Source organism: Motacilla alba, chromosome Z, assembly GCF_015832195.1.
Source record: "Motacilla alba alba isolate MOTALB_02 chromosome Z, Motacilla_alba_V1.0_pri, whole genome shotgun sequence".
NCBI lineage: Eukaryota > Metazoa > Chordata > Aves > Passeriformes > Motacillidae > Motacilla > Motacilla alba.
Genome location: NC_052046.1, coordinates 75,149,717 through 75,172,139, shown reverse-complemented (window position 1 = coordinate 75,172,139; position 22,423 = coordinate 75,149,717). Strand labels below are relative to the sequence as shown.

At 44.1% G+C, this 22,423-nt stretch overlaps 1 protein-coding gene across 4 annotated transcripts in view; it reads left to right on the top strand.

The window, feature by feature from the left end:
* ZFYVE16 (zinc finger FYVE-type containing 16) overlaps positions 1 to 22,423 on the top strand; it is a 26,668-nt gene extending 4,245 nt beyond the window's left edge. For 2 of the 4 annotated variants that reach the window (XM_038125450.1, XM_038125451.1), the window contains exons 3-19: positions 2,462 to 2,570; positions 2,755 to 4,898; positions 7,989 to 8,085; positions 8,936 to 9,112; positions 9,886 to 10,034; positions 12,154 to 12,529; positions 13,098 to 13,229; positions 13,331 to 13,486; positions 14,062 to 14,286; positions 15,537 to 15,619; positions 17,818 to 17,922; positions 18,313 to 18,463; positions 18,655 to 18,735; positions 19,256 to 19,418; positions 19,774 to 19,879; positions 20,278 to 20,442; positions 20,705 to 22,423. In XM_038125450.1, the coding sequence (XP_037981378.1) occupies positions 2,501 to 2,570; positions 2,755 to 4,898; positions 7,989 to 8,085; positions 8,936 to 9,112; positions 9,886 to 10,034; positions 12,154 to 12,529; positions 13,098 to 13,229; positions 13,331 to 13,486; positions 14,062 to 14,286; positions 15,537 to 15,619; positions 17,818 to 17,922; positions 18,313 to 18,463; positions 18,655 to 18,735; positions 19,256 to 19,418; positions 19,774 to 19,879; positions 20,278 to 20,442; positions 20,705 to 20,866 (4,542 nt within the window). In that variant the 5' untranslated portion in view covers positions 2,462 to 2,500 and the 3' untranslated portion in view covers positions 20,867 to 22,423. The remainder of the gene's footprint in view (positions 1 to 2,461; positions 2,571 to 2,754; positions 4,899 to 7,988; positions 8,086 to 8,935; positions 9,113 to 9,885; positions 10,035 to 12,153; positions 12,530 to 13,097; positions 13,230 to 13,330; positions 13,487 to 14,061; positions 14,287 to 15,536; positions 15,620 to 17,817; positions 17,923 to 18,312; positions 18,464 to 18,654; positions 18,736 to 19,255; positions 19,419 to 19,773; positions 19,880 to 20,277; positions 20,443 to 20,704) is intronic. The other 2 variants (XM_038125453.1, XM_038125452.1) reach the window with 2 other exon arrangements.

Sequence of the window (22,423 nt, the reverse complement as noted above, 5' to 3'; positions counted from 1 at the left end):
GCAGACACGTGGAGTCAGGACAGAGAGGTGCAAGAGGGACAGGGGGGTACTGCTGCTGGTCTGCCCTGTCTTGGGGGTTTTGATTTTGGTGTGGGTTTCAGGTTTTTTGCTTGTAGGTCTGTTGTAGAAAGATGAAAACCTAGGAAAGGCTTGAGGAGAGCGTAAGGAAAGTAGGAATAATGCATGTGCTAGTTTTTCAAGGTTAGGTTAGTTATTCAAAATACTTTACCAAGTCAAGCAATCATTTTATATAAAAAACAGATTTAACTAAACAAAGCAACAATGCTGGGTTAGTAGACTGAGGTATGATGGTTTTGTGGGCTCTCTGTAGAGGTGAGTTAATCTGTATTAAATAGATGTAAATATTGGCATGTGGTTTTAGTTCTACAGCTCTTTTCATTGAGTTCTTCCTTTTTCTGGAGGGTTTAGTGGGCCAACGCTGTACAGCATCAACGCACCCTTCTAATTAGCATTATAATCTAAAAATAGCCTTGTCATCTAATAGTGCCCTTGTGCTTCAATCAGTATTTGTTTGTGTGCCTCTCAAGAGTGCAACACGGTGAATATTCCCTAGGCCTTTTCAAGTACAAGATGAAGGTGAAGATGAAATAATCACTCGGCCTCTCGTCTGTATTTCTTTCGGATGGGGAAGGTTCCTGTTATTTGCCAGCTTCTGTTGTTGCTGGTAGCTGTGATAAGTGGTGGGGCTGTATAATAAATACCTACAGAGGGCACAAACCAGCATCACGCATCCTCTGACGCCCCGGTTTTCTCAAAACCCTTCAATATTTCTTGTTTATGCGGTCCATCTGAGTATCGACTGCCCGCGGATACGTGCCTGAGGGACAGCATCTGCACTTTGGTGTCCCTCAGTGAATCACCGAAAGCTGTTAATCGTGTAAGGCTCTTAATTGAAACAACTTCCAGTTGATGTCGTTGCATGCCCCTTGCCGGGAGGCCGTGATTGCCGCAGGAAGGAGCTGGGTGCAGATGGGTGGGGAGAAGGGGCGCTGTGTCTGTGCTTGCTGCTCTTCCAGCCCTCCAGACAGCAGTCAGAGACTGCAGCCTGGAGACCTTGCCTGTGACCGACCACCGGCCACAGATATCCTAACAGTGGCATATTCAGGTTGTTCATTTCTTGTGAGGAACGCCGATCATTCGGCTTGAAACTGTAAAAGTTTTAATCTGTAATTAAAGTTTAATTATATAATATATGATATAGACGTTTAATTGTGCCACTAAAATGGTTATAAAAATAGTAACACAAATTAGAGCAATGAGAATTTGGACTATCAGAGTTAGGACAATAAAAAAACAGAGTTAAGAGTAAAAATGCTTTCCTCTTGAAAGCATGGCAAAGGATTAACCCTTACAAGCAACAGCCTGTTGCACATTCATATATCTCATACATGACTCAACAGTTCTTTCCAAACAAAGGGTGTTTTCTGGTTATTGTCCACTTTCCCCCCTCATCTCGTAAATCAGCCATCTCCGTCCCCACCAGGTCTGGCTCTTCCCAATAAGGTGGCAGTAATTCTTCTCTCAGGGATTTGGGTGTCTTGTTCCTGTTATCTCTGTGTGAAGGATTTATTGAGCTACTTAGAAAAAGTATCTTGCATCGCACTGTTTCTGTTTTTATCTTATGTTATAGCCTAAAACTATATTTAACACACTGCTGAAAAAGATTAATATAGTATAACTTCCTAACATAACACATGTAATATGCATTTTTCACATTTTTGGCTTACATATGGGCACAAAGTACTGCGTTACTGCATATTTATTTCACCTTTCTCAACGCTTTTGCAAGCCTCTATTTGAGCCACACGTTGCCTTAAAGTGTGAACGTGATTGATAAATAAATAGCTTTCTGATGACCTGGTAAGTCTGTAATAAGAGTTTTATGTTCTTGGGGTCTCAGAAGTGTAGTTGTTTGTGTCGTTTGAGTAGAGCAGAAATTATGAGCTCAATTACCATGTTACATTTTTAATTGTTATTATTATTATTTACACAGTTCTGTTATGTTGAAAGGTAATAATGGCCTACTTTGTTTTTTGCCTCTGAGCTGTGTGGCATAAAATGTTTATGGGGTCAGACTAGAAGACCCTAATGCTCCTTCTGGTTTTAAACATGCTGACATTGAATGCCATAGCAGATGTGGGTTTTCTGGGGGGTTTTTTTGGGTTTTTGTTTTTGTTTTTGTTTTTTTGATAAGTAGCCTCAATTCTGCAGTTTGAAGTAAATTTGGGGATGTGTTGTTCCTAATGCTGAGTACACTGAGCATATCCAGAGTACTTAGAGGCTGCAGCCCTGTTTGTGCTTAGGTTTTGTTTACATGGAGAGAGCACAAAGTATTCATAAAAATAAAATACCACCTCATATAAGCTGCTGTCTAAAACAAACACTTGGCCTTTGTGAACAAAAAAATGCTTTGGATTAAAAGCTGTGTTTTTCTTTGTAGGTTTAAGAAGGCTGAAGCTTCACTGGAACTGTGGCTAGAATGGACAGTTACTTTAAAGCTGCAGTCTGTGACTTGGACAAACTGCTTGATGAATTTGAGCAGAATACAGGTTGGTTTCTGCACTGCCTTTTTAGTGGAAGTACACGGTCAAATGACTGTTACCATGGAGTTTGAAAGTAGCATCTGCTAAGTAAAAGCTTGTATTGATGAGTAGATGGGGTTGAGAGGGAGTACTCTCTGGAAAGACAGGAGTCTTATAAACTTTGCTTTTGATCTCTTCTTGCTTAAAATAGATGAATGTGAGTGCTTCAGAACACCTCAAAATCCATACGACTCAAAGCTCCCTTCAGCCCTGGATTGCTTAGAGCATGCACACCCCACGCCAGGGCTGCCAGAGGATCCTGCTGGATGTCCTGCCCCGGAGGAGAGCTCTCTCCGTGCCCCTGCAGGCACGGGCGACGTGCTCAGCTTCTCGCCACCCAAAGAGAAGGGTGTTGCTGGACCCGACCTCTTGTCCACTGTGGACAGTGGTTCCCTGAACGAAGTGCAGGCTCTGAGCCTGGGCAGGTGTGGCGTGCCTGTGTGTGATCTTATCAGTGACACAGCAAATTTGATCTCCTCAGTGGCTGCTGCAGAAGGGGCTCCGGATGAGTTGCGGGGCAGCCAGGGCTCTGCTGGCTGTGGCATGTCTTGTGTCCCCGTTCCTGTTGGTGTGGCTTCACCTGGCTGCAGCGGGGCTGCCAGCACACAGCTGAGGGATGGGGACTCAGTGTTTGAAGACTCAGGGCATCTTACAACAGGACAAATTAATAATTTGGCTTTAAAACCAGAGAGTTACGCTGCAGGAGCAGTCCTGGGTCTGTGTGGTGATCAACACAGGAGAGAACCTGTAATGTGCAATGAAGTACTCGACCACCCTGGACAAACTGCTGCCCTGGATGCTGAATGTGTCGCTGTGGCATCCCAGAGTTGGAATGCACGTGGTCCCAAAGATGAGGAAGCCTGTGGAAAGTTGCCCTTGGAAACACGAGGCGACAGTGTGTGCTCTGCAGCAAGCAAAGAAGTGTACGGAGGAGATGCCGTAGGAAAGGTAGAGCCAAACGATGGGAGTCATGCTGGTTCCATGCCTTCAGATCTGCCAAAGAGGCATCCCCTGCACAGCAGCAATGCAGCAATACCTGGAAATTGTGTCTTACCAGGCTCCTCGTGTCAAGGAGGAGCTGAAGTAGAATTGGAGAAGAAAGGCCCAGAAGAGAATGTAGGTAGTGAGGAACTTAGTAGCAGTGAAACACCAAGCAGAGTTTCCAGTTCGTGCATGTCAGCTGAGGATGTCCAGACATCTGTGTCTTGTCTTTCCCTTCCTGTGTCCGTGTGTGGTTCATTAGCTGTAACAGAAGAAAAGGTTAATCCTCTACCTCAAAATGCAGTGGCGGAGGCTATTGGTGATACTGTAACTGTTCATGCTGGAGAGTCCAAAACTCATCTCCCTGGCAGGGAATCCTGTGAAAGTACTAGCTGGCATGAGCGAGAAGATGTAGCTGAAATCAGTGAAAGTATTGCAGAAGAAAGCAGAGGTGGAGAGAAATACACTGCTGAGAATGTCATTGATGATAGTGATTCCCAGCAAGTCAAAGCTTTTGCTTCTGCTTTTCTGGACCTTGGAGCTGAGCCATATGCTGTTGGTGTAGACACTTTTTATGATGAGAGCATGAGCTCTGTTATGTCTGACTTTACTGTTGAGGAGAGTGCTGTTAAAAGTGATATTCTAATAAGCGACGCTGAGCTTGATGATTTCTTGTATGGACAAAGTCTGCAGTCCAGTGAGTTGAAGTCTTCAGACAACGATGGTAACTTGGTGGAAGCTGATGCAGATAGAGGGAGTTTAACAGATCTAAACAACCTGGATTTCACAGAGGTCAAGGAAGAGCTTATGCAAACAAAACTGGAGGAGATAACGAGCATTAACAGTAACCTTCAGGCATCTATTCCTGACAGTGAAGTGGAAGCTGCAGCAGAGGTCAGCATGTCTCAAAGTCAGGGCATGACTGAGAGTGGCGGTGGAGCTCTGGCTTCTGATGTTTGCATTAAAGGTGCAAGACCAAAGCAGTTGCTCGACCTTTCCCAAGGAGCTGCTGGTCAGAAACAACTGAATAGAACAAATGAACTTGAAAGAGGAAACCAGGAATCCAGTTCTGTTAGCCCAGAAGCTCCCCTCTCAACCGCCAGCGTAGATGTTGGTAAACCTGACCCTGAGGAAGGCAGCTCTGAGGCTGGAGCCAGTCAGACATCTGAAAGTGCTGAGCCACGCAAAGCTCCTGCAGCTCTGTCGTGGAAGCAGCCCCTGTGGGTCCCAGACTCAGAGGCACCCAACTGCATGAACTGCCAGGCCAAGTTCACCTTCACAAAGAGACGGCACCACTGCCGGGCCTGTGGGAAGGTGAGTTCCTGGGGAGGGGTCCTGTGCTGCCACGGGAAAAGGGCATTCTGATTCAGGCATAACCCAGATGGAGAAGGGAAGGAATATTGACAGAAGTTTTCTAGGCTCAAAGTGCTTCATTTAAAAAAGACCAGGTTTTATTTTCCCTCCATGGGAACCTAAAGGCAGTTGGAAAAGACTGATGTTAATTGAGAAACACATGACCTTTTTTGTGAAAATTGTGATTAAGGAGAAGTACAAAGTATGTTCTTATCTGCCATTACTGGCTAGGTTGGTGTGCTTTGCATCGAGGAGGGGAGATGAGATGATGGACTACTTCATCATAATCGTATTGAATCAGCCCGTTACTGAGCTTTTAGCTTAAATATTTCTGTTCTAAAACATTGAGGTGGTGGTGATGAGAACCCAGTGGTTTTACTGGTTATTATAACTGTAGAGCACTGCCCGTGAACCTGAAGGGATTGCGTTTTTTCAGGAGCTGTAGCAGCAGTACCAGTGCAAAAGGATTTATGGTCTAAATCTGTCCTCCAGTGTGTTTAGATGTATCACTTTCTGAGGAACTTGGGGGGAAAAGTATGTGGTTCACCAACAAAGTGAGTAATTGCAGAGTTTTTTTTCAGACCGAGGTCTTCTGCCAAGAGTAAGTGATTCCAAAACTGATACTCAGTTCAGAATTCCCTTGTGATCTACTGTGGCTTGCACTAGTGCATAAATGGAAATGCTAGGGATACTAGTGACCTCACTGTTCAGTGTTGCTCTGTAAGCTCTGAGGATGAGGAGACACAGCAAAGACCAGTGCCAGCACCAAATCTTTGCCTCCCCAGTGTTAAGCACCACCTGGAGAGGCACGGTCGTTTTTCTTCTCACCTCTCCTCTAGCACTGCGTGTTCAAAGCATGATGCTCATTTACTCAGCTGCAGCCAGTGTGAACTAAAATGTAGGTGTGAGTTTTTCAACCCACTGCCAGAATATCCTAGTGAGATTTTGTGGTGGTTTAAGCACAGTCCTTCAGAGCGGGTTCCCTTTCAGCCATAAGGCTGACTGACTCTGGGTTCCTGTTTCACACGTGCTGTGAGGTTGTCACCCCTTGTCTAGAGATGGGCATGGGAGCCCCTTCAGTGCACAGTGCTGGTGGCAGCTGTGAGTGTGTCAGCTGAGGGGCTCGTGGCAGAGCAGCAGTGTCACTGAGGAGCATCACAGTGTCTCTTTATTAGGAGAGGGGGTGAAGGCAGCATGGGTAGTCTGAACCCTACAGATACGGGAGTGCTGTGCAATTACAGCTTTTCTGAATGTGCAGCCCAACCTTCTGCCTCGTAAGACTTTCTGTCTTTTTAGTAGCAACTTCTTTTGTCTTAAAAGAATCCCAAATCAGACATTCCTCTTGAAGCCATTGTTTGTTATGTTTTCAGCCATTTGGGAATGAAGGGAAAACTGTTTGGAAGTCACAGCTGTCCTCTGTGGACTGTTCTAGAAGACAATTGTATGGATTCCCATACCTCTTTTTTTGATCAATGAACATAGCAACACTTGTGGACTCTGGCATCTGTGGCCGAGGGAGGTGTGACGTTAGTGGTCCCTGTTTTCTCTCCCCTCTGCAGCCCTCACAAGGCCAAGCAGCTTTGCAGTTCCACCGTGCAGGTGTTTGCCTCTTGCTGTGGTACCTTTCTTCTTCCTGGTTCAAGCAGGACCCACTCATCTGCTCACCCCCTTTCTCCTGCCCCTGAGTTTGCGTCGCCTCTCAGGTGCATCAGGATTAATCCTCCTGCAACCCCCTGCAGGCCCCGGTGTCACCCAGGGTATGAGGAGGATCCTCCTTGCTGAGGGTTGTGCCGCTTGGCACCTGAAGTCCTGAAGTGGATTATAACTGATTAGCAATTAATCCTCATCAATTACATTCTTAACGCGTGTACTGAGCGTGCGTGTTTCCTGTTGAGGTGGATTACCTGTGGCACTAATCCAGAAGCAGCTGGAATAGTTCCTTTTTTTAGCTCGTATTACACTGATCAATCACTGCTCTTGCAGTGACTTTTCCTGCCTGGAGGAGTTCATTGTAGTAACTTTCTTTCTTCCTGTGCCACTCCTGTTTGGGATTTCCCTCCTCCCTCTCCCCCCGCCTTGATCCACTGTGTTTTTCTGCACTGGGTGTAGGAGTAGAGAACATCTTTAGGAGTTTCTGAAGACCTTTTGTGAAGGGTCCAGACTCTGCATATAGCTAAAAATGGTGTGACTCGTTAAAAATCTTGCAGATCATCCTTCAAAGAACATAAGGGGAAAGTGACAAAAGCTGCAGATATTTATGGCAACTCTTGCAAAACACCAGCTATTCTAAAGACAGAGTTCTTTGAACGGGATTGTGTAGATGTTGTCCAGGCTAATGAGACACACTTTCCCCCCTGTTTCTGCTTCAGAACAGACAGGATGTATACCCTGTTGGAATAAGAAGAGCATATTCTGTTCTTCCAAAGCAGCGTTCTCTGCAAATACTTGTCTGAAGGGAGCTTGTCCCATGCAGGCAGCACTGCTTGTTCTTGCTGAGCGAGCAGGAGAGCCACTCAGCAGCCCCAGCCTGTGAGGCAGCCTGCCCCAGCAGCTGCAGCAGGGAGCTCCGGGCTGTGCCAGGCTGGAGAGGCAGCCTCGAGTGCCTGGCAGGCTGGTGGCAGCTTCCCGAGAGCCGTGGTGAGCACACAGGGCTGCAGAGATGGTCCCAAACACCAGAGCAAGTCCCAGCTCTGCGCCTCCATCCTTGGCCCTGGCACTGTTGGCTGATGTAAAATACTTAGGGCAGGATCACACGTAGGGTTGAGAAGAATTTGGGGTAGGTAGGAGCCTGAAATTTAGGAATTTAGGAACCTGAAATTCTTTTCATCCCTCCAGAGAAGAATTTTATCATGATTTCAGCTGTGTCCTCCCTGTTGCTGCTTTCTGCTGGGTTTTGTTTTTGTTGTTCTTTTTTTTTCCTGAGGGTTTCTTTGTCAGGGATTGAGATACAGGCTTGAATGCAAGGCTGCAGATGGTTTACAACGAAGCAAGTGTGCTTTCCTATTTATTTGCTGTGCCAGTAATATTTAATGCAATCCTTTCCTGATTCAGGTTTTTTGTGGTAGCTGTTGCAAACGAAAATGCAAACTGCAATACATGGAGAAGGAAGCAAGAGTCTGCACTGGCTGTTATGATGATATTAATAAAGGTAAAGAGGTTTTTTTTGAGTAACTGCAGTAATCATTGAACCGTCTCTTTCACCTTTATTCTTTTTGGGGAGCTTAATTACTTTAATTGGTATAGGCTTTCCTATTTCTGAGACGGAGGATAAAGAGAACAATTGTTCCTTACTTGGATTCCAGTTCTTATTTTGAACTTTGAGTCTCAAGTTGATTGGCTTTTTAATTAAAAATAAAAAGTAGCTTTTGACTCCACAGCACTAAATAGAAAGTTACAAAAGAATACAGTTTGAGTCATCTGGAATCTAGCAGAAGTTATCCTCCCTCCACAGCAGCCCTGAGCGTGTTTAAAGGCCACGTCCGTGCTTGTTCTCACATGTTTGCCCACTTTATGTTGCTTCCTGTCCTGGTGTTTTTAAAGTCACTTACCAGGGCTGCACTAAATGACTCATCAGATAACCTTTCCTTAACTGGAAGCCGACCATGGATGCTTATGAAAACACCAGGAGAAACAGCTGAGGTCCTGTTGGTGGGTATGTAAATAACAAGGAGAAAACATGTCAGATGTTTAATAGGCACCTGAGAGGAGTTCAGCCTGGCAGATGTGACACGTGTTTGCCCCACGGGCCGGGGGTCGCAGTGGTGTAGTCACTGCAAGGAGGACAAGGGGAGGTCTCTTTATCTCATGGGAAGTGAGGCAGTTATGCAGGTAGAAAATCAATCTGAATTTTATTCCGCACTACAGTTTTGACAGTTTGTTTTTCACAGCTAGATCACAAACTGGGCATTGCCTCTGCCAGAAAAACCCCACCCACCCGCTGCTCTGCAAATGAAATGGAATCAATTGTGAGATCTTAAAAACTAACCACGTTATTTTAGCACAGGCATTTGAAAGGATGATGAGTCCAACTGGTCCTGTCCCCAATTCCAGTGTCTCCTCTGAGCGTTCCTCTGCTGTTCCACCTGTAGAGGAGGCCCAGGTAGCCGGGGGTGCCAGCTCTCCTTCACCGTCTGCGCTGCCGCCTGTCTCAGCACTTAAACAACCCGGCCCTGAAGGTACAGATCCTCAATGTAACACACATCTACCACTTTGAGAGCCTCTTTGGAAAGAGCTGCTTATCGCGTGTGGGATTTATAGCGGGTGTTTTTTGTGTGAAACAGGAACGTTCGGAATGGAAACACTTTCACTTCCCAGTTTCCGTGCCAGGCCCCAGCCGGTCCTAAATCTCCATTTATGAAAAGTGGATGTTACTGTTGTCATTGCCCTCTCTGTTTACATTGTAAATCTTTTTGTGTAGCTGTTCATTGTATAATTTTTACATCTCTAGGGAGATCTCTGGCCGGTGTTGGACTGCTGGTCTTAGAGTAAAAACAAAAGTAGCTGTTCAGGGAGAAGTTACAAGGGAGAAGCAAAGCTTCATTCCCTGTGTAAATACAAATGATTAGTGGCAAACTAGTGTCTTTGTTCCACTTTTATTAAACATCTGACCCTCTTCAAAGAAAACACATTGTTAAACAAAACAATAAATCAACTCCTTTTAGAGTGTACTCCATATTTTACTTGTGATATGCATTTCATTGTTATGGCTGAGGAAGTAGCCTTCTGTAATACGAATTGATAGATTTAACTGTGGCAGGGCAGCTTCCTCTGCCAGTGAGAGGTTACATTGCCTGACTGGAGGCTGGCCAGTGTCACCCTGTGCTTTGTCCCAGTGAGCAGACGTTCTCTGTACGTGTGGTGGGGAGAGGGGGCTTCATTCCTGTCCCTCTCAGCTGCTGCAGTGGCTGTAACTCGCGATAATACGGAGTTGTTGTTCTCACTGTCGCAGGGCTGTGCCCCAGAGAGCAGAAGAGGGTTTGGTTTGCAGATGGTATTCTGCCAAACGGGGAGGTGGCAGACACAGCAAAGCTGTCCTCAGGAGCAAAGAGGTCGCAGGACTCCAGCCCAGAGAACGCAGACCTGCCCGAGACGCCTGCAGTAGGAGTTGGGATGGTTCACCTGCATGAATTACCTGCTGGGAGACCTTTGCTGGCCAGGGATGGGAGCCTTACACACCCTGGCTGCTGAGTCACAGCCTTTGGAACCTGGCACAATCCTTTTGGCAGCGCCTCTGAAGTCCTTGGATTGGAAAATATTGTAGTAATTTTCAATTTGAGTAAAACCGAGCCAAGTGTTCAAAGGAAAACCTTCTTTGGTTTGAGGTGTCTGTGAACTTCAAAACTGGTGTGGCTGAAAAATTGCTAAAGCAGCTTTTCAGTACACAGTATTTGGTGGACCACTTTTGTGAAGGTGACCTCAGACACAGTTCTTAAGGCTGTCATATAAGCATACATGCTTACAGCAAAAGCTTGTGGTTGTTCCTTTTGATTTCCAGTGGCCTGCTATATTATATTATAAAATATATTATATAATCAATCAGTTTATGTGTATATACATATATATATATACACATATATATAAATTCATATATATATATATTTAATATATATATATTTAAATATATATATATAAAATATCACCCATCAGTTTCCCTGCTGGATTAGACTAACCAACTTGCTTAGCACCCTGCAATTATAGGGTGCCACATTATTGGGTGCAATAAATCTGTGTATTGCTTTTAGTGTGAACTAATACTGAGCTGAGAGGGGGATTGTTTTTCTAATCATGAGTCACATGCACACTAGTGAATGAACTGCACTTAAAAAAAAAAAAAAGTCCACAGAAGAGGTGTAAGTTTTCTGAGGAAAGACTTAGGAAGGTTCCTCAGGTGAAGCCTTTTTAGGATAAAACATAGCACTGAAGCACTGTCTGAAGTAATACCTTAAATTCCACGATTCTCACAGCACTCAAGAGTTTTTAAAATATATTGTTAAAGCTTAAAAAACCCAGATCATTATTATTTGTGTATAGAGGATCTGAGCGTTTAACAGGTGTATAGCATTTAAATCAGGTTATACTCATGAAGAACTTTAGTAATCAAATAAAAAGAGTTGGAGTAAACAAAAAATACAGCCTGTCTCATTCTGGGGAAAGAGCAGGATGTCTGCACTTGCAGATGATGAGCAGTGTCTCAAACTAAAAGCAGCATGGGCAAAGTGAGCGGGAGGCAGTTAGTTGGTGGTTCTCCTGTGCAGCCTCAGAAGCTCAGACAAAGCCAGCCCAGTGCAGCTCCAAAGCAAAGGCAACACAAAATCCTGGAAGTGCTGCCACAGGGCGTGTGAAGGGCAGAAATGCCAAGTGGTGTGGAACACCCACAGGCAGATTCAGGGAAGAAGGCTGTTATTAGCCAATTTAGCCTTGTTTTCGTCTGTGTTTTTGTGGAGTCCTCCCTTTGGAGTTGGTGGGGTTTTTTTATTTTGTGGCAGCATGTTTGTTAAGTGGAGGATTTGCTGGAAGCTGATGGGACACCAGGAGAACTGCTGCAGTGCAAGCATAGAGTTGCCAGGTTTTTTCTTGTTGCACGGACAAAGTCTTCCCTCTGGATACAGGATGCAAGGCTAAAGAAGGATAAAGTGCATCTCTGTTTTTACTGGAGGGGTCTAGAGGGGTTGGGTTTTTGAATTTCATTTTTTATGACAGCTGACATCCCAGCGTGCCTGTGTTCATGGCTTGTCACACCTGTCTTGCTGGGGGAGCAGTGTGGGTTGGACTCCAAGCTAGAAATTAATCAGAATGAGCAAAGCTACATTCAGCTATTAGTAGAATAGTAGAAATAGTGTAGAAATGTTTGCAGTGCACAGCTGCTGATCCAGTTTGTGTTTCCAAACAGATATATTAACTATGCATCTTCACCCATGTAAAACAAAAAACCAAAACAAAACCAAAACAAAAAAAATCAAAAAAAACAAAAAACAAAAACAAACAAACAAAAAACCAACAAAAAACAACAAAAAAAAAAAGAAAAAAAAAAAAGAAAAAAAAAAGAGGAGTATCCAGGAGAGATTTGATGGGTTCCTTCTTATAAGAAGAAATTTATTCCCAAATTTTGTGACAGATTTCGTTCTGCTTTTGCCTCTAGAATACTAATAATGAAAGTTTAGCTGGTTATGAGACAGTGTAGATTTTTTTTGTTGTTGTTGTTATTTCTTCTTCACAGGCTGCAAACCCGGAGGAAGATGACCTGGTAGCTGGTGTAAACCAAAAACTGAAGGAAGAAATTGATAAGATGACGAGAACGGAGGAACTGCATCCTTCTGTTCCCTCAGATGGGGCACAGCAGGCCACGCCGGGCCAGAGTGAGGTGACACCTAGTAACAGATGTGTCAGCCTGGGGCCTGAGGAGAGTTGCCCTGCAGCAGCAGAGGAGAGCAGTCCCAGTTCAGTGGGGCAGAGCACACGGGCTGTGCCTGTCGCTGCCTCCAGCTACAGAGCCCTGTGTGGGGTTGAGAACTGGGTGCGACGAGACATCAGCCTTCTTCCTGATGGTGACCAGCTGCCCCCACTTCTGCTTGCACTGGGTGAAACAGGGAAAGGTAAAATCTGCTGACACCTGGAGAAGATTGTTGATATTTACTCATAGAATCCTAGAATTGTATTGGAAGGGACATTAAAGCTCATCCAGTGCCTGTCACCCACACCTTCCACTATCCCAGATTTGTAAATACAGACTCAAAACCTTGTATTTTGATGCAGTTCTCATGCAGTTTACTTGTTGCGTACTGGATTGTTGGGTAAGGACTGTGCACTTTTAACAAGATCAGTATGTTATGAGGAGAATGGGTCACCACCTAATGGCATGGTGGTGGTGGCTGTGCTCATCAGAGGTACCTGGCAGATTCAGGGTGTGGATGAGGAGTCAGCACACCTTCAGTCAGGGATTTCCAAAGGAATGGCAGCCCTGGTCTGCACCTTTCTTAGAAGCTGCTGCTCCAGTTCTCTGTGTTCCTTGAATCTTGGGGTAAGCTGTTCCCTGGTTGATCTGTAGCTATTCAAATCTTGGGAATAAGCACCAGGGTAGGAGGATGGGATGACTGTGTCATAAAGTGAACTGATTCTTGGTTTGGGTCATCAGCTGGTATTTTGAACTAAATCATGTGTCAGTTTATTTAGATCTTCTGGTGGAGGAACATCCATTTCACCAAAAGGTCACCTCGCTGCTTGGGGAAGGAGGTCCTAATCCATTGACTTTTATTCTAAATGCAAACTTGCTTGTCAATGTGAAGCTAATAACATGTAAGTATTGCACATTTTCTTTTCCATTACATCAAGACTTTTTTTTTTTTTTTTCTTCTGTCTGTAAAACAGCATTACTGTGGTATCTTATCTTTTTAAAGATTCCTCAGAAAAGTGCTGGTGCTTCTCAACAAATGGACTGCATGGTTTGGGTCAGGCAGAAATTGTCATTCTGTTGCAGCGTTTGCCAGAGGAAGATGTTTTCCCTAGTGAAATATTCAAATTGTTTCTTGACATCTATAAAGATGCAGTGAAAGGTGTGTCATTTTAATGTCTTTTTCCTGTGTAGAATTTTCCTGCTGATCTTTAAAACCTAAAAGTTGATAGGTAATTTTTCTTGAATTATTTCTCTAATGATTCTGTTGAAAGAGCTCGCAGTGTTAGACTAGAGTTCTACATAACAGAAACAAATGGATTTATATTTGTTTCATTTACTTCTGTAAACATCCTGTCTGCAGGTTTTTTTGTTGTTTAGTCACATTGTGGGTATGAGCCCTGAGTCTATGGTTTTTAGGCCACCTGGCACTTCATTTGTAGAAGTACAGTGCTGATAAATGTAAATATTTTAGCTCTGTTGATCAGAACTCGCCCACTGATGTGTTTAGGACTTTGGGCACTTGTCTGGAGAAGCTTAGTTTCATGGTCAGGTTCATTTGGTGGTGAAGTGCAGGGCTCATACTCAGTGTGTTCAGGTACCTGACAGGCTTCAGGAGGGTGTGAGGGGAAGGGTGGGCTGGCAGGTCAGTCAGAGCTCGCTGCTCAGAGCAGTTCTCTTGCCACGGAGGCGTGGGTGGCCCAGGTCTCTAAACACCCTCCATTCCTCTTTCTACAGGGAAGTTCATAAAAAACATGGAGAACATTACTTTCACAGAAAACTTTCTCGGCAACAAAGAGCATGGAGGATTCCTGTTTGTTGCACCAACTTTTCAGAAACTTGATGATCAAGTTCTACCAGATAACCCTTTTCTTTGTGGCATTCTTATCCATAAGCTGGAAATACCCTGGGCAAAAGTGTTTCCAATCCGTTTGATGCTGAGACTGGGGGCAGAATATGGGGGTAAGTTTTAAGGGTGTCAGTAGCTGCATAAATGTAAAAGCTCCCTTTGGGAAATACAAGTAGTTTTTAGACAAGCAAGCTGTTTTAAAATCACCTTTGCAGTATTTTATGTTACACTTGTATAAGCCAAACATGTGGAGCCACCTGGGAGTGTTCTTCTGATAGTCTTCTTTGATTTTTTTCTCTCTTACTAGATGAGAAAACTGACAGTAAAATATAAATATCTTTTTATTTGGCTGTAGGAGAAAGGTTTGAAGGGATGCTCACAAGCCCAGTTTACGACTCTGATAAAATGGTTATTACAATTAAATTATTTGAGTTTGGTGTATTGGCAAAATATTACTGCTTCATAAACTGAATAAAGGTACTGATTACCTAAAAGGATAACTTATTAATACATTGGAAACATCTAGGCATGTAAAAAGGCTGTGGCCCACCACTGTGGAAGCTGCAGGTCCATAAATACGAGAAACAGATTTGTGAGGGATTCTCCAAACCTGACAGGAAGCTCACAGAGCCTTGTACATCTGCGTGCAAACTCTGAGACACGGTGTGCTGACTTAGCAAAGCCGTGGAGTAGAGATGACCTTGTTGAGAGAGAGATTGAACTAGAAACAAGGTTCCAAAGATGGCTGTAGTTTCAAAGGTGCACTGTAGCAAGACCGCGTGGGGTGAAATCATAGGTGGTTGGTGTTAGAAGTATTAGCAGCATTGTGTGGCTACAGCTGATGGGCTGAAAAACATTTATAAGGTATTGTAACCTGGAAATAAGTTGGTTACTGATAGGAGGGCGTTGAGCTTTACATCTCTTGTGTCTCACCCTTTAACGAGACTGGCAATGGGATGAAATCTTTTAAAACGCCTCTGAGCTGCCCTGTCTCTGTAAAGCTGGGTGTTGTCCAACAAATAAACATGTACCTGTCACCTGTTCATGGACTTCTGCAGCCCACAGTGGACCTCTGCAGCCAGATCCTGTCTGTGTGGTGACAGGGGGGGCAGCTGCTTTGTTGTTATTCTTTCTCTTACCAAACCACTTGCTGTGTTTGGCTTTTTTAACCAATTTTGTCAGCTGTGACTGTGAGTGGGGGGAGAGCCACACAGTGGCTGAGAATCAGAGAGGGGCTCTGCTTCCTTTGGCCGGTCTGATACTGAGATTTAGAGACAGCTTATAGCTGAGAAAAACTGTAGAAGTACTTGGAATGGCAATTTTTAGAGTTGTTGGTAGGTAAATATGACCTTTTTCTTCCTAGCCTATCCAACTCCTTTGGTGAGTGTCAGGCACAGGAAGCCACTCTTCGGAGACATTGGACACACGATTATGAATCTGCTTGTTGTGAGTAATGCTTTATTACCTGCCCTTCCTGTTGTAATCAAAATTACATAAAATATCCCCATAACAAATTCTGAATCTTGAAAACAGGGCAAACGTTATTGTTCTTCATACCTGACTTAAAACTGGTGAGAGAGTTAAAAAGGCAGTTAGTTTCACCTTGCGCTGTTATGCATTAGTTCTGGTAGTGAAAAAAGGCTTTTAATGAGTGAGGGAGGTGTTGGCATTTGCACTGATGCTGGCAGTCATCGTTGTTCAGGTGTATTTCTGTCCTCTGAGCATCATTGTGGTGAAGGGATTCTGGTCTTCAATCTGACAGTTTTGAATGTGAAGAAACACTTGACAGGCAGATGCTGGGGACTAACTGCAGTACTAGTTGCTTTGTCAGGAAAACCTTGCTGCACTTGTTCAGCTTGGCTGTCTTTTGTGAAGGAGCTTCTGGCGAAATCATAAATCTGGAATTCATGGCATGTCCTGTGGGAGCTTTCCCTCTGTTACCCCAATGATTGGATTTCAGATTGCAGTGAGCCTGTGTTCCTGACCAGTTGTGACTGTGTTCCTGGGTCCCAGGACAAGGAAGAGAGGAGAATCTTGACTCCATGTTTCAGAAGGCTGATCTATTATATTATGATTTATATTATATTAAAAATGCTATACTAAAAGAATAGAGAGAAAGGATTCATCAGAAGGCTGGAAAGGAATAGAATGGAATGATGACAAAAGCTCGTGACTCTCAGAGCGTCTGACCCAGCTGGATCTTTAATGGGTTATTAATTAGAAACACTTCCCATGGACTAATCCCAGATGCACCTGTGGCATTCCACAGCAGCAGAGAGTTATTGTTTGCATTTCTTTCCTGAGGCTCCTCAGGAGAAGAAAATCCTGGCAAAGGATTTTCATAAAAATGTCATGGTGACAACCAGTAACCATCCTCTTCTGATACTGAGACAGAACTTCCAGCACTTTCCATCCCAGCATTCAGGGCAGGGCCATGGAAAGCAGAACAGGTCTCCTTTGGGCGATCACTACATCCTCTCCTGGGCCTGGAGACCATTGCAGCCTAGATGAAACTGCAGTCTTTGCCCCTTTTTCCTTTTTGCCAGCACAGGTGTGCAGATCACTGGGTAAGGGATCAGCTGGAGGAGGAGCCCCATCAAAGAACAGTTTCCTCCTCCTGTAGGAGCCTCCCACTGGAATCCACCACCAGCCTCCCTGGTGCTGTGCCAGTGCCCCTGTGCAGCTGCACCCTCAGGCTTTGGGCAGCCTTCCTGCTGTGCTGCTGCTGGGTGGGGTTTCTGTGGAGCTCCTTTCCCGGTGGATCTGAGTTACTCGGGTCCCCCTTCGTGGCTGTGTCAGCCTGAGGCAGGCAGGGGCAGTATGTGCTCCTTGCAGGGGTTTCAGTCTCTGCATGGCTGCAGGGTGTTTTCTGGGGGCTGCCTTGGCTCCTGTGATGCAAATGCTCGGTTAGAGATCATGCAGAGCCCGTCCCCACACAAGAGGCTGAGGCAAAGGGCCCCTGTGATTTACATCCTTAGTCCCATGGAAACCTTAGTGCATTGAGGTGTTTTGTAGATACCCTTCTTGGTGCAGCTGTGCTGATGGAGGAAGGCACTGAATTGCCTGGCTCAGCTGGTGAAAAGAGCCTCCTTATATTTTTTTTTTTCCAGCTGGAGTAAAAGCAAATGAGACCATTTCAGACCTAATGTTGTTGTTTTGGAAATAAACAGAATTTTGCAGAGTGGGTGAGTGATGGGAGATTACTTCTGTCACAGAGAAGGATAAGAAACGGTGCACTATTCAATCTGCAAATCAGCAAGTTGGAGCTGTAGAGGACAGGCTGTGAGCCTGCAAACAAACTCATCTAGGTGGTGGCTTCCACACTTAGAATTCTGTCAGAGAGGGAGGATGGTGAAGTTTTTCTCTCCCTAAATCACTGGGATTCTAATGTGAATGAAGTAGCCATAGAGCTAATAGAGTTAACAGAGCTAATTTGTCAGTGCTCTGGATTTATTAATACATTCACTGAGATGCCTGTCACATACACCTGGTGGGCAGAAAGGGACCCCTAAGTCCTCAGCCACTCTAAACACTACTATTTTTTGGAAGTCCTACAGATGTATGTAGAGTACCTTCATCTAAGTGATGAAGGTAAGAAAACAATACTTAATTGTCTGCTAACATAAATGCTTTGTCTGTTATAGGACCTTAGAAATTACCAGTATACTTTGCATACCATAGACAACCTGTTTGTCCATGTGGAGATGGGTAGAAGCTGCATTAAAATACCTCTGAGGAAGCACAGTGAGGTGAGTAGCTTAGCTTTCTAATCCAAGCTGCTTTAGTCTTCCTTTTTTTGTATAACACCAGTCACAGCTCTACCATCAGCTCTTTGAAAAAAACCCCCTCTGAACTTTATACTGACCTAAATGTGTAGTGGGAGGGGCGTGCAATCACCTGAGCACGCGCTTCCTTCTGTGATACAGAAGGTGGATAATGAGGAGTAGAGGTTTGGGATAGCTGTTAGGTACTGAAAATCCTTCAGCATGTATTTTCAAACATTCTCTTTTGCAGATCTCCTGATTATGATGTTTTGCTTAGTAATTTAAAAAAAAATAAAAAACCCAAACAAGCAACAGCCAAAAAACCCCCTCTTGGTGAGATTCATCAGTGTAATGACAAACTTTGTGTGTCGGCAGGTGATGAAGGTGATCAGTTCCTCTAATGAACATGTAATCAGCATTGGAGCCAGCTTCAACACCGAGGCAGACTCTCACCTGGTGTGTGTGCAGAGCAAGCAGGGCCTCTATCACACTCAGGCCATCAGTGCCACGGGGCAGCCCAGGAAAGGTAAGAGGTCTGGGGGAGAAAAAAAAAAATCACATTTCTGGAGCAGAAATGAAAGTTCAGTGTTAGGCTGCATGGAGAATGCATCTCTGGAGTCACATTAAATTGTGTTTTAGGAGGATTGCAGGTTTAGTATCAGTTATGACTGCTGGAGGGACACAAAGTGGTGCTGACTTCCTTCCTACTTTGTCTAGTTACAGGTGCAAGTTTTGTGGTGTTTAATGGAGCCTTAAAAACATCTTCAGGATTTTTAGCTAAATCCAGTATAGTTGAAGGTAAGAATTTTGTTCTGTTCTCCTCTTAAGAGATTTAAAAAGAAAAAAAAAAAATAGCACCACTCTTGTGCAAGGTCTTTTTGCTTCAGTAAACTAAACATTTCTTTTCAGGTTTTTAAATTATGTGTGCAAAGAAATGCTGCATAAAAATACATGATAGTTCACCTGCTTGTTTTAAAACATTCAAATTTAAACTCGGTTTAATCAGTGCAGGTCTTTCCTTTATGGAACTATTTTCATTGCCTAATTGCTGAAATACATATAATGGCACATATATGCAAAAGAAATTTCAAAAATTAACTTTAAAAGGGTATTTTCGTTTGAGTTCTGTCGACAAAATAGGTTTTCTTCCTCTTTCATGTAACATTTAGTGCTGTAGGTGGGGCATGGAGTGCCTCTGTGCATTTCTTGATTAGCTGTAGGAGGGGGTTGGCCTCAGTGGAGCTTAAGCCAAGATTCTGTGAGAAGCTGTGCTGCTTTTCCTGTGGATAATGTGGAATTTCAACTGGTTTTCTTCTAGATGGGCTAATGGTACAGATAACACGAGAAACCATGGAAGGCCTACGTCAGGCACTAAGAGACAAGGAGGACTTCAGGATAACCTGTGGAAAAGTGGATGCAGGGGACGTGAAGGAATACGTGGATATTTGCTGGGTAGAAAACGAGGAGAAAACAAACAAAGGGTAAATGTGCTACCAAAGCCAGACATCTGAGAGAACTCTTGCTCCCAGTGCTCAGATACCTCCCTTCAGTTCCTTGAAATTAATCTGAAGTGTTCTTGTGGCAGAAAGTGCTTGATACCGAAGGTGGTTTAGAGTGTCTTACACCTGCAAGATTGGGTTTCTGTTAATGCCTTTAGTTCCCTGATTAGGATGTTTCCTTCTGTACCATCCCTGTTTTCATAGTGCAAGTCCTGTATTGCATTTTGTTGTAAAGGCATTTAAATAGCCCTAAAGGATGGGCAAATATTACTTCATAGAAGTTACTGTACCTAAACTATGTTGTTTAAATTACTAATCACACTACTGTTTTCCATAGGATTTTAAGCCCAGTGGATGGAAAATCAATGGAAGGAACTCGGAGTGAAAAAGCACCACAATACAGAGACTTGGAAAGAGAGGGAAAAGTCATGAAGTGCACTGAAGTTAGTGAATTACGTTGTTCCTGAGCCTTTTTTGTTACTTTTTGAATATTTAAGTGGTAATGTGATGCTATTAAAATGAGCTGATTTTATGTGCAGCCATGCTGCCAGGCAGAAATTCTTGTTCTCTGCAGCTGCTTGGTGACTTTACACACTTGTAATTTTTCTCCTCTGAAAAAAGACTCAAGTCTGTTGGCAGTGACAGCTCTGTAAATGCCCAGTGCAGGCATTCCCATGGTTCCTGAAGTGTTTTGATTGTGTGGATGAAATACTTGGGTGCTTTGCCAGCAGACAAGCACCAAAGCTTGCCCTGTGTGGTGTCATGTGATCCTGAGCTACTCTTTTGCCTGACTTTGGGATGTACCAGGCTGCTGACTGCCCTTCCCTGTCTCTGATCTCAGGTTTACCATTTTGTAAAGGATCGTGAACTCTCCAGTGCTGTTCCTCACCAGTTTGCAAAAGAGATTGCCATTGCCTGCAGCACTGCCCTTTGCCCTCACCTTAAGACCTTGAAAAGTAACGGGATGAATAAGATAGGACTCAGAGTTTCCATTGACTCAGACATGGTAAGCTTTCAACTTTTAGTGCACACACTCCATTTCCACTGAGGTGCCTTCCCTTGTAAATACCTTGGATCTCTCCGTGGATGTTTGGAGCTTTGCCCTACCCAAGATCCAGGCTGAGGATGACATTTGGGGAAGAAGCTGTCCTAGTCATCAGTTTCTCAATTCATGGTAGCTGAAATATTCCTTTATTGTGATACAGCACGTTTTGCATAGTCCTTTTAATACAAGAAGTGTTAATTAAATCAGTGTTTTTCCCTCCTAGGTTGAATACTTAGCAGGATCTGGAGGGCACCTTCTTCCACAGAGCTACCTGAACGACTTGGACGATGCTCTGATTCCTGTGATTCACGGTGGAATGTCAGATCCTGCAGCTCTGCCCCTGAAAATGGAATTAGTATTCTTCATCATAGAGCGCCTGTCTTGATGAGGCTGATTACACGCATATCCTGATTTGCTAGATCTGAACACCAAAGTTGTAACGCTGCAAACACAAAAAAAATGTTAAAGTTTCTAAACCTTGTATGTTTTAATAGCTTTTCAAACTGTTTTTTTAATGCCCCTGAGATCCTCTCTGCTTACTCTACCACAAAAGAGTCAGCTTGTGTCATGAGGTTCTGAAAGCTGACGCTTCATACAGGTGCAGAAGAGTGCAGGTTTTGTTACTCTCACACGGCTGCAGCACTTGGTAGGTGCAGTGTGACTCCAAGTCGTGGGATCTTGCCTCTCACCCTCACACCAGTGCGTTCCTAACGCTGCTGGGGTTCTGTGTGATCCCTGCAAGAGCCAAGCACTGGAGCAGGGCTGGCCCACAGCTGTTTGGGGTTCAGGGGTCCAGAGCCCAGGCCTGCAGCTCTGGCAGCACAGGGGAACGCTGCGGCTGTGTGGATAAACTCCTCACGGAGGTCCTTAACCTGGGGATGTGATGCTGGTGCTTCAGGAACATATGCTCTCAATTAATCTTTTATAGTGTAACTGTTTCCTTTCTTGTATTTATAAGGATTTATCTAACTTAAATGGATGCTATTTTTATAAAAAGTGCTTTTTTTCTTTACTCTGTCCAGAATTCCATACACGATTTGACCTTTCAAGGATTAGGAAAAAACAGATTACTCTTGATGTGATCTACATGTAGCAATAAGTCAGACAAGAATTCTGCAGTATTTTCTCTGCTCCTGTCTACTGCTTTTGTCACATTTTAGTAGCCACCTTTGCTTTCAGGGAGAACAGATGTATTAAGTCTGAATTTTGATTCTAGTGGAAGGTGTCCCTGCCCGTGGCAGGTGGGGTTGGGACTCTTTGAGGTCCCTTCCAACCCAAACCGTTCTGGGATTTTTAGTATACCTGAGGTTCTTGCATAGGATGTATTTTTTATACCGGGTCGTTTAGATCTATTTATGTATTTGTGATGCATGTGATTTGTACTGAGGTTCATCAAACTGCAGTTGGGGTTTGGTAGCAGCCACACAACTGCTTGTCGAGAGCGGAACCAAAACTAAATATATACAAGATCTATATTGTTTTCAGTAAAAATGCTGGTACAATTTTATAACGAGAGTATTAAAACTTGGATGCCTTCTTGATGCTAATAGGGGATATTTTATGTTTTTGTATCAAAAACAGTTTGTAATTTAACCTAATCTGCTCTGCTGTTATCTGTGCTTTAACACTCCAGCCCTAGAAGGGTTCAGGCGTGGAGATCTTACCCTGGAGGGAGCTGAGCTGCATTTCAGCTCCTGTGCTGACTTCTCCTGAGAAGCTGCCGTTAGGGAGAAGGGCTGAAGCCAGGCACAGTACGAACAAAACGTGTCCTTGTGGAAAACAAGCTGCACCCAGGCCCTCGAGGGAGCCCCAGCAAGAGGCTGAACAGTGTTTTGGGTCTGTGACAGAGCCAGGGCACCTGAAGGAACAGCTGCCTCTTGGCACTTAACCTCTACTAACTCCTTTTCAGTAATGATCAATAAAGTTAACTACAGTGCTTGCA